Source organism: Pseudophryne corroboree, chromosome 5 (genome assembly GCF_028390025.1).
Source record: "Pseudophryne corroboree isolate aPseCor3 chromosome 5, aPseCor3.hap2, whole genome shotgun sequence".
Classification (NCBI taxonomy): Eukaryota; Metazoa; Chordata; class Amphibia; order Anura; family Myobatrachidae; genus Pseudophryne; species Pseudophryne corroboree.
In genome coordinates this window covers 806,125,974-806,138,183 of record NC_086448.1, presented here as the reverse complement: position 1 = coordinate 806,138,183, position 12,210 = coordinate 806,125,974, and the positions used below count along the sequence as shown (strand labels likewise).

The following is a 12,210-nucleotide window of genomic DNA, read 5'->3' as shown; positions in this document are numbered from 1 at the left end:
ATCCTATGTGTTGATCTGGCCAAAAACAGGTCTCGCGCAAGCTCTGTGTATTGTCCCCGTATATATTTGTAGATGTTGATCATGTCCCCTCTTAGTCTCCTCTTTTCCAATGTAAACATGCCTAGTCTTTCAAGCCTTTCCTTGTATTCCATTGTCTCCATGCCCTTAATCAGTTTGGTCGCCCTCCTCTGAACCTTTCCTAGCTCCAGGATATCCTTTTTGTAGTACGGTGCCCAGAATTGTACACAGTATTCAAGGTGTGCCCTCACTAGTGATTTATATAACGGGAGTATAACACCCTCATCCCTTGCATCAATTCCCCGTCTGTGGTCATGAAAACGTTAGAGCGTCTGGTCTTGAATCACCTGAAAACTGTGACGGGACCCCCTACAGTTTGCCTATCGATCGAATCGGTGTGTCGAGGATGCAGTCAATCTGGTCCTGCACTACATTCTACAGCACCTAGACATTCCCGGTACCTACGCGAGGGTCCTATTTGTTGATTTCAGCTCGGCCTTCATTACAATCATCCCCAGCATCCTCCACACCAAATTACTTCGCCTAGGGGTCCCAGAAGCTACCTGTTCCTGGATAGTAGACTTCCTGACAGATCGGACACAGGTGGTGACTGGGGACTTTTCCTCACAAACGCGGCCCATTAGAACAGGGGCCCCTCAGGGATGTGTCCTCTCACCCCTGCTTTTCTCCCTGTACACAAATGACTGCACATCAGAAGTGCAATCAGTGAAAATCATCAAATTTGCAGACGACATCACAGTCATCGGCCTCATCAAGACTGGGGATGAATCGGCCTATAGACGGGAAGTGGACTGGTTGGCCCAGTGGTGCAGCCACAACAACCTTGAGCTCAACCCTCAAAAGTGTCGAGATGATAGTGGACTTCAGGAAGAAGTCGGCTAGTGCACCTCCGCTAACAATTGCCGACAGTGTGGTATCGCTAGTGGAATCCTTTAAGTTCCTGGGGACCACAATCTCCCGGGAGCTTAAATGGGGGTCCAACGCTGATGCCACTGTCGGGAAAGCGCAGCAGAGGTTGTTCTTCCTCAGGCAACTAAGGAAGTCCAACATCCCACAGAAGCTTCTGCTCCTCTTCTACTCCGCGATTGTGGAGTCGGGTGGTATTCATGTGACCGACGGTCTGCTGACCGACAGTCACATGACCTCCTCCACCATCCCGCCGGCTCAGTATCCAGATGGTCGGCATGCTGACCAACAGGGACTATTTCCACTCGTGGGTGTCCACGACATCCATAGAGTGGGAATAGAACCCGTGGCGACCGCAGGTCGCCACCGAGCCCGCAGCGTGGCGAGCGCAGCGTGGCGAGCGCAGCGAGCCAGCAAGGGGCTTGCTGCACTCGCCCCTCCCCGCCGAAGATAGTAAAGGACCAGCTACACCCCGGCCACAGCATGTTTAACTTGCTTCCTTCAGACAGACGTTACAGGGCCGTCCCCAGCGGGTCCACCAGAAGCCTCAAAAGTTTCTTTCCCCAAGCGGTCCACCTGCTGAACTCCTGAACATTGACCTCTGAACATACATCTAGTACATGTAACTCACTTGTGTCCCTACGGTATACCTATATGTATGACTGTACTTGTCCCCGGTCCCCTGTCCCCCCCCCCCCCTCCTACACCTGCTTATCTGTTACCTACTTGGCTGTTGAATAGCAAACCAAAGACAAATTCCTAGTATATGCCAGGGACGTGCAGTCAGGGGAGGCAGGGGTGGCAGTGCCTCCCCTGTCATTAATGATTAACATAATACAGAGAAGATACTTATGACACATATATGTGTCATAAGTATCTGCTTTATATTATGTTAATCATTTTAGGCATAAATACCTGTTTAAATTTCATTTCTGACATTGTCTGCGGCACCGAGCTAGGTGCCTCTCGCTCACCATTGTAAAGTCCGGAAGCAGGGGACGGTCGGGGGGCGGGGCCATGGTGAGGGCTGAAAAAGCCCATTAAAAAATGCACTGGAAGCGGCACCTATACAAGTGCCTCAGAGCAGCAGGGACGTGCTTTCAGCCATATGAAAGCACGCCCCTGTCACTGTGATTGGGCACTGGGTAGCAGCTGCAGCAATGACAATGACTTGCATCCGGCTATCACTGTCACTGCTGTACAGTGGGAGAGTAGGAGAGAGATCATGTCTGCTGCAGTGTGTCAGTGCATGTAAGTGTTTAGTTACAGTACACTCACACACACTGTCACACAGTTTACTCTACATCTCCCTATATTGCTGTCCAAGTCTTTCATTAACTCAATAGCGCTGCACCCGCAGCGCTAACAAGTTAATGGATGGAAGCCCTGGACAGCAATATTATATTAATGTTCTCCCTCTCCCTCCCCTCCCCCCCCCCCCCCCCTCGCCATCCCCCCTCTCCCCTGTTCCACACAATAAAGGTTTAAATGTATTTTATTAAACAAATCCACAGCACACACACAGATGGTTAATGCCTGCTCATCACGTTTGATGAGCAGGCACACTTTGCTGTGTGAGACCCGGCATAGAGGGCGGTAGCGGGCGGAGGCGGCTGTGGTGTCTTTTTTTTTATTGTTTTAAAATCCGTGTGCGGCTTGCGCTAATCGGGAGCCGGCCCCATCACATGTTCCCTCAGTAGTCTAAACAGTCAGAGTCAGAGAGGCTCGGAAGCAGGGAAGGGAAGCTCCGCCTCCTAAAGCCGGCGCTTGTCACTGTCTATTCTCCTCCCAGCGAGCTGTACCGCACCACACTGCACCGCACCACCAGCGTGAGGCAGTGATCCCTGGAGCACCTCACAAACACCAGCCTGCCAGATCCCAGCAGCAGCCGGAGCGGAGGGGCTGTTCAGCAGGCTGCTGTGTAATAGTGCAGTGCTGCAGCCAGTGTGCGGGGCCAGGAATTGACAGGAGCAGCAACCCGAGGTCAGTGCTCCCTGCCCAGTGTCCCCCACCATTACTGCCCCCCCATCCCAGTGTCTCCCACCCTGCCCAGTGTCCCCCACCATTACTGCCCCATCTCAGTGTCTCCCACCCTGCCCAGTGTCCCCCATCATTACTGCCCCCCATGCCAGTGTCTCCCACCCTGCCCAGTGCCCCCACCATTACTGCCCCTCCATCCCAGTGTCTCCCACCCTGCCCAGTGTCCCTCACCATTACTGACCCCCCCATCCCAGTGTCCCCCACCATTACTGACCCCCCCATCCCAGTGTCTCCCACCCTGCCCAGTGTCCCCCACCATTACTGGCCTCATCTCAGTGTCTCCCACCCTGCCCAGTGAAACCCACCAATACTGCCCCCCCATCCCAGTGTCTCCCACCCTGCCCAGTGTCCCCCACCAATACTGCCCCTCCATCCCAGTGTCTCCCACCCTGCCCAGTGTCCCCCACCATTACTGCCCCCCCATCCCAGTGTCCCCCACCATTACTGACCCCCCATCCCAGTGTCCCCCACCATTACTGACTCCCCATACCAGTTTCTCCCACCCTGCCTAGTGTCCCCCACCATCACTGCCCCCCCATCCTAGTGTCTCCCACCCTACCCAGTGTCCCCCACCATTACTGCCCCCCCATCCCAGTGTCTCCCACCCTGCCGGCCCAGTGTCTCCTCCTTTCCCTTCCCAACCAGCCCACTGCACTTCTCTCACTGCTCCAGCACCTAGAAAGCCCTCATCCAGTATAGTCACAGTGTACACACCTCATGCACATCAAAAGCTTGCTTTACCCACCACATCCAAGCCCCAGAATGCATCGCATTCCAGAGCTTGGTACATTTGGGAAATGCAGCTGAAGTCTAAAAACGTCAGTTTGGGGTTTTTTAGCCGCATTTTCTCTTTAGTATATCCTATGTTATCTCATCTTTCTCTCCCCGCGCCTCCCTGCCCTGTGGCTTTCTCTTATCTCTCTGTCTCTTTCCTCTCTCTCTCATATTTCTCTCTCCTCTCTCTCCTTTCTCTCTTTGCCTCTCTCTCTCTCTCCCCTTTCTCTGTGTCTTTCCCTCTCTCTCCCCTCTATGCCCCTCTCTCTCTCTCTCTCTCTCTCTCTCCTTTCTCTGCTCTCTGTGCCCCCCCCCCCCTTTCTCTCTCTCTCCTCTCTGTGCCCCCCTCTCTCTCATATCTCTCCTCTCTCTTTCTGCCTTCCTCTCTGTGCCTCTCTCCTTTCTCTGGGCGGGATGTACTAATGCTGCAGTGCGGACTATATTCCGCCAAACATCGCAATGATACTAATCGCAGATGTACTAACATTTGCGATTAGTATCGCAAAGGACAGCTCTCATGATAAGAGCTGTCTTTTGTGAAGCCGGAACGCCTGTATTTTGGCTCCGGGAGGCCCTCTGCGCGTTCATTACCCTCCGCATCCGAAATCCAGGTCCCAAGGTGAGTACTTTATTTACATCCTGCCCTCTGCCACTCTATCTCTCCACATATCTTGCTCTCTCTTCTTAGACGTCTATCGGCAGCTCCCATCTCGCTTCTTGCACCTGTCTATGGTCTCTCTCTCCCCTTTGTTGTTGGCCCCCTTTGGCTTTCTTCTATCTCTGAACTGCAACACAAACCTATCACAGCGGGGGGATGTCCACTGCCAGCTCCCACTAAAAGAAAAGTATAGGTCTGTCCTTGCTGGCGCTGCATTTTGGGGACAATTCTGCTACTCTCCAGCCTCCACTGCCAGTAGCAGCTCTCTCAGAAGCAGTGTGGCTGCTGGGAAACCTGCTGCTGGTGGTGGAGGCTGGAGACTAGCAGAATCGATCCCCATGCCGCCCAAGAGGAGGCTCCAGTATCTGCCCCCACTGCAGGAGTGAAGGTAGGACCTGCACTTCTGCTGCCACTTCATGGGCGTGCGGGGGAAGGAGGCACAAACACAGCAGGCACAACCAGGGGCGGTGATGACAGGATATAGTGCTATGGATTGTTTGAGGAAGGGGGGGCCCAAATTGGTGCCTTGCTTAGGGCCCCATGAGATCTAAATCCGCCTCTGCCTGGGCGGCGGCGGGCATCGACAGTGGCGGGAGGCTCATTGTGTGTCATTATTATTATTTTAAGTACAGTGCCTTTTTATTCTTTAAATTCAATATACAGTACATGTAATTTTTGTTCGGTGTTTTGTCTATATATATATATATATATATATATATATATTTATTCACATTCATTTACAACAGTGCCTCCCCAGTCATTGACCTCACCGCACGTCACTGGTATATGCAAGCATACCAGGTCCAATAAAGCTGATTCTGATTATTGATAAACAGGATCCAGTGACTGTAACATAGTTACACTTAGATCATTATTAACAGATACTTGCGAGAAATGCTCTCTGGACAAAAAGAGACAGACACACCCATAAAAGGGGAGAATGAAAGGCACATATACCCACAAAGTGGAAACAGACATACACAAATACAGGGAGAGAGAAACAGGAGGATAGAGAGTTACATAGGAGGCAGAAAGTGGCATACATACAGTAGAGGTTTCGGCTAGGGTTGATTCTATTTCGGAGTGGGAGAAGGGACCTTCTGACGTATCTAGGGGAGGAGACACGTCACCAGGGGGAGGAGCTACGGGCGAACAGGGTACCCGAAAAGTACCCTCGCGGGCGCGCTTCGCTCGCCGCGCTTCGGGCTCGGTGGCTCGCTCCGCTCCGCTCCGCTCGCCACCTGATTACTAAAGGTAATAGTTGGTGGCGTGGATAGTAGAGGAACTATCCCGCTGGCCTTGCTCCTCCCCCTTGTGTTGTGACTCCTCCTCCAGACGGAAAAGGTCCCTTAGCCCACTTGATTCTAGCATCTACCTTTTGGCCAGGCCCGGGTACTTTTCAGGGTGTGGCCTAATTACAGGGGGCGTGGCCATGCACCCTTAGTAAAAAAACACAGCGCGTGCTGAGCTGAGGAGAAGAGCTGCTGCGGACAGGTAAGGGGGAGGGGGCTCACACTGGGCCACTCCATCACACCTGGGCCTGGGCACATAGTACCCTCCCCCACCCCACCCACCCCTCTTGGCACCTCTGCACACATACACAATTTGAGAAAGAAATACAAATATTTTGATGATTTATGCCACAGACTTTAAATGGTATGGGGGTCATTCCGACCCGATCGCTCGCTGCAGTTGTTTGCAGTGCAGTGATCGGGTTGGAACTGCGCATGCGCCGGTGCAGCAGTGCACCGGCGCATGCCGGACGGCCGAAGGCCGTCGTTCCCTAGCGAACGCCTCTGCCTGATTGACAGAGAGAGGCGGTCGCTGGGCGGGAGGGGGCGGCATGCGGGCGTTTGGCCGCCGTTTTGGGAGCGCAGTCCAGCCAACGCAGGCGTGGCCGGACCGGGTGGGGGGCGGGCCGCTGCGTGACGTCTCACACAGGCGCTGCGACCATTGGCAGCGACGAGCAACACCCGGTCAGCCGCAGGAGCTGCGCTGGCCGGGAGTTACTCAACAAGTACAAAAACATTGCCGCTGTGCAATGCTTTTGTACTTGTGCGGGGGCGGGGGGGGGGGGGGCGGACAGACATGCGGGGCGGACTGTGCTGGGCGTCCCCCCGCATGTCTGGGAATATGATGGTAGCTGTGGTAAATGCAGCACAGCTACGATCAACTCTGAATGACCCCCATGGATCATTAGGTCGACACAAATTTTTCATATCAACCTTTTCATGTGTCAAACTTTTGTACCTGTCAATCTTTTCCAGTGTCTTCCTTTTACCTGCCGACCAAATGTCCCAGTCGAGCTTTTCTGTGTCGACCATATGGGGTCGACTTATTTGCTGTCGACCTAATTAGGGTCGACCTATCATCCGGATATCGACTTTAAAGTGCTAATTAGTAAAGCAAAACCAGCTCTTATGTCAGATGTCAGAAATCTGCTATTTTTCCCCCTCTCTCTCGTTTGTTCCTCTCCTCCTACCACCTTTATTACTTTTAATATAATTCATGTATAGTTTTAATTTAGGAAATACCCTCCCCCCCCAAAAAAAAAAAAAAAACCCAACAACAAACTCTCTTGTTGCATATATCCCTCAGTTTAAACAAACCCAAAGATATTTGATTTGCATTTGTTTTTCCTTTTATTTCCGCAATCCAATACATATTTATGGTAGAAAATAATACTGTTTCTCTATCATTAATAACGTCTACATTTCTATATGCACAAAGAACCCATCTGCATCACATCTAGCTCACCCATGATGCCTGTGGTTCTGGCTGATCTATGAAATCAGCGCCCGCATGATCTTATTATTGGGGGGGGGGGGGGGGGATTTAGATCTGATCGCTGCGGTGCGTTTTCGCACAGCGGGCGATCAGGAATAGACTGCGCATGCATATGCACCGCAATGCGCACACGCGTCGGTAAACAACAACAGGCATCGCTGGACAGCGACAGACTGGTACGAAAATTCTAATCACACAGCCATTGCCATGTTGACTGACAGGAAGAGGCCGGTCGTGGGTGGTAACTGGCCGTTTGCTGGGAGTATCCGGGAAAACGCAGGCGTTCCCAAGCGTTTTTAGGGAGGGTGTGTGACGTCAGCTCCGGCACCGATCAGCCTGTTCTCATCACACTGTGGGAGTAAGTCCTGGGCTGCGCACACACTGGAAAAATCATTCAATGGTGAGTGAGGTGCGAATGGATTTGCAGCTGTCCGCTGACTGAGGGATTTTTTAGCAGCTCGGCGTACACATAGGATCGCACACTTGCACGGCGAATATACACTCCCCTTGGGCGGCGTCTATCTGATCGCAGGACCACCAGCACATTCCACACAGCCAACAGCTGTCTCAGCACTGTGATCGCCTCTGCCTGATTGACAGGCAGAGGTGGTCGCTGGGCGGAAGGGGGCGGACCGGCGGCGTTTTGGCTGCTATTTAGGGGGCGTGGTCCGGGCGGACCGTTGGGGGGGTGGGCCAGGGGTGGCTGCGTGACGTCACATGCAGTCGCTGCAACCCTCACAGCGACGAGTAGCTCCTGCCAGCGTGCAGGACCTGCGCTGGTGGGGAGCTACTGCTAAAGTACAAAAGCATTGCCGCTGTGCGATGCTTTTTTGGGCCTGACATGCGGGGCGGACTAGCATCCCCCCGCATGTCAGTGTGACTGATCGTAGGGCACATCTATGATCAGGTCTGAATTAGGCCCTAGGATATGCCAGTGCATCCTGTCCAGAATACACAGGAGATTTGCAATTCCTGAATACACTGGTTGTGATGAGTGTTGACATCATGACACAGTGCACCATAATGATGCAAAGTCCCTTAAATTCTCTACTACATGTTAAGACACACCCTACCCTGCCCCTGAAGCCTAACCCTAACAGCCCCCCACCCCAAAGCCTAACCTCCCCACCCCGCAGCCTAACACTCCCACTAGTGCCTAACCCTAACCCCAGTACTTTTTGTCGGATCCTGCTTGTGAGCGGCTATTGGGGGTCATTCAGAGTTGATCGCTAGCTGCCGTTGTTCACAGCACAGCGATTAGGCAAAAAAATTGCACTTCTGCGCAATGCGCACGCGCAACATACTTTCACAAAAGCCGATGCAGTTTTACACAAGGTCTAGCGACACTTTTCAGTCGCACTGCTGGCCGCAGAGTGATTGACAGAAAGTGGGTGTTTCTGGGAGGAAACTGGCCATTTTCGGGGAGTGTGTAAAAATGCAGGCGTGCCTGGAAAAACGCAGGCGTGGCTGGCTGAACGCAGGGCATGTTCATGACGTCAAAACAGTAACTAAATAGTCTTCAGTGATCGCAAGCTAGGTGTAGGTCTGGAGCTTCTCAGAAACTGCTCGAAAATATTTTGCCGCCACTCTGCGATCCTTTCGTTCACACTTCTGCTAAGCTAAGATACACTCCCAGAGGGCGGCGGCTTAGCGTTTGCACGGCTACTAATAGCAGCTAGCGAGCGAACAACTCGGAATGAGGGCCACTGTACGCAAAACAGTCAAAGTTTTCTTACTGCGCATATGTCTGAGCCACAGTGCGTATGCGCAGCAAGTGAAACGTGATTGCGATCGCACCGAGGAATTAGTCGCAAAGTGAGTGACAGGAAGTCACCATTTGGGGGTGGGTGATGGTGAGTGGTCGGGTAAATGCAGGCGTGTCATGGGCCTTCAAATGACGTTTTCTGTCCATGCATAAATTAGCAGTTGTGATCTTACTTGCTGCGGGAGGGCAGCTCAGCCTGTGCGTCTACAGAGGCTCTCACACTCTGCAAAATGACGGAAATTATGCTATAGCAGTGGGCGTCCCTATGCTCAGGTTAGCTTCTGCCCATATTAGCATATCATTGCAATTGCGTACAGCAAAAGATAGCAACAGCAGCAGCAAGAACAACCGCATGAATATTAGGCCCTTTATTCCCTGATGTAATTTTTTATTTTATTCCAGAGAAGAACAAGGGAACTATAATAAGGAGAAACATAAAGATGAAAACTGCAATCAGGCGATAAGTCCTTACCACTGTCACACCAGCAACACAAAGGCGTATGACGCCAGGCAGAGAGAACAGAAGGTGGCTATAAAGAAACTTTACATAGCAGCAGCCATTAGCACGACGTTTATTGTGGCAGAAATCACAGGTAAGTTTATGCACCTTTATATTCAACAATTTCTTCTGATTTTTATTTTATTTCTATCAAATGGTCCATGGCGTACAGTAGTTAGCATGAGCCTATTCCGTGTACCTACCTTACATCAAGGTGCAGACACAACCAAAGACTGAACAATAAAAAAAAAACAAAAAAAAACAAACACCTTTTTGTAATAAATATGAATCAGTATAATTTTAAAACAGAAAGTCAATTGCCGTCGGCGCTCGTCAACACTAACACAAATCTTCGTGGTCCTAGCAAATAAAAGCATGGGGAATTTGTTCATATTTTGATTAAAACATTTCAGCTTGCAGCCCAACATCAGGAGATCCCCAAACTCTGCAGGTCCCTGGAATAGCATATACAGTTTGCTCCACAAATACATGAGAAAGGCACAAGTGCCGAAACGCGTTGACCTACTGGACACTATCACCAAACCTTACAATCTAACATTCCGAGCAGAATCCCTTCTCCAGCTGGAGCATGGCAAGGTCTCATTATCAGGCTGTGGGACCCATACCATTATACAAACAAAGGGTAATCACTAAAGGAACCACCTGATGTTAAGCATTGTGACTTTATACGGTTAGGTGGAACTCAATATACAGTCTGCCACATACATATTTCAAAATGTATGGGTCAGGATTCTAATTTAGTCTGTCCCCGGATGGGGCACTAATGGGTCAGTGTAGGTGTGATGTATCATACGAGGAGACCGAAGAATAGTCCTGCGCATAGGCGCTGATATTTATTATGTCACAGGGATCACAAAGCAATTGAATAACAGGTGCAGTGTAATGCTAAACCAGAAATAACAGGAACTGAAGTATGGATGATAACTGGTACAACTGATAATAGGAATAATGAATGGTAACGTAATCCAAGGAAATACATATTCAAAAGTCACTGGTAACTATGACTGAAACAAACAGAACTCCGGTAATTGTAAAAAGCACATAGTCTCTGTAACATAAAAGTTCTTTAGCCAAGCAAGGCCCAGGCAGGAGACAGTCCTAACTCAGGATGTTTGTTGAGTGCTTTATGCAAGGCACAGAATGGAATGCTGGTAACAAGGTGCATAGGTTAGGCAATGAATAACACCTGAGGAGAGTCTCTTACTGCAGATTAGTAGCAGGTTGCGGCTGGAGTCTGAAGCAGGCAGGAGAACTGAAGACTGGAGAATGAGACGATGAGTATACACGGGGAACCACTGTAGACATGAACACGGGGAACCACTGGAGACTGGAACACGGGGAACCACTGGAGACTGGAACACGGGGAACCACTGGAGACTGGAACACGGGGAACCACTGGAGACTGGAACACGAGGAACCACTGGAGACTGGAACACGGGGAACCACTGGAGACTGGAACACAGGGAACCACTGGAGACTGGAACACAGGGAACCACTGGAGACTGGAACACGGGGAACCACTGGAGACTGGAACACGGGGAACCACTGGAGACTGGAACACGGGGAACCACTGGAGACTGGAACACGGGGAACCACTGGAGACTGGAACGCGGGGAACCACTGGAGACTGGAACGCGGGGAACCACTGGAGACTGGAACGCGGGGAACCACTGGAGACTGGAACGCGGGGAACCACTGGAGACTGGAACACGGGGAACCACTGGAGACTGGAACACAGGGAAACCACTGGAGACTGGAACACAGGGAAACCACTTGAGACTGGAACACAGGGAAACCACTTGAGAGAGACTGGAACACAGGGAAACCACTTGAGACTGGAACACAGGGAAACCACTTGAGACTGGAACACAGGGAAACCACTTGAGACTGGAACACGGGAAACCAGGAGAACACCAAATGTGACTCGTTGTCCAAGGTGATGAGAATGAGCCAGGAACTGGAGTTTATACCCTTTGCTCTGTGATGATTGGATGAATCTCAGTGAGAACACACCCTCCTGGATTGGGTGCCCAGATCAGCTGAGAGTTAACTGGAGCTGGTGATTAACCAGGACAATGATTCTGTAGACAGTTAATGCAATGCACTGCTGGTCGTTGGCTGGGATCAGTAGTGCACCGGGAGTTAATGCTGTTTAACTAGAAGCACTGTGTACTCCAGGCTGCTGGAGACTGGTACTGGAACTGAACTGGAACGAAACTGCTGGGACCTGTAGTTCCACAGGTCCAATTCACAGGGGATATTCTGAAGACAGAGGACTGAAGCCAGGAGACGCCTGTTCACTGGAAGTGATGCGATGGAGAATGCAGATTCCTGACAGTATGATACAGTATGTCAAGAGGACTTTCTTGAATCAGCCAATCACAAACAACCGCAAAGCTCAGGTGGTCACGTGAGCAGAGTGTGTGGTCACATGTCAAAGGACAAAGGAAAAGCTGATATATGTATCAATAAATCTCAATGTAAGTTCTGATTCACCTTATTGCACCTCTTCAGAGCATGCTTCTGTTCCAATTAAATAACCTTGTTTGACTCTTCTAATTTTACAGATGGTCTATTTACTAAGCCTTGGATGGAGATAAAGTCGCTGGAGATTAATCAGCTCCTAACTGTCATGTCACAAGCTGTGTTTGAAAAATGACAGTTAGGAGCTGATTGGCTGGTACTTTATCTCCAGCGACTTTATCTCCATCCAAGGCTTAG

General features: G+C 50.9%; 1 protein-coding gene across 1 annotated transcript in view; it reads left to right on the top strand.

Moving 5' to 3' along the window:
• SLC30A8 (solute carrier family 30 member 8) overlaps positions 1-12,210 on the top strand; it is a 112,220-nt gene that overhangs the window by 57,542 nt on the left and 42,468 nt on the right. Inside the window, exon 2 of the mRNA XM_063925100.1 lies at positions 9,372-9,562. Coding sequence (XP_063781170.1) covers positions 9,372-9,562 — 191 coding nt within the window. The remainder of the gene's footprint in view (positions 1-9,371; positions 9,563-12,210) is intronic.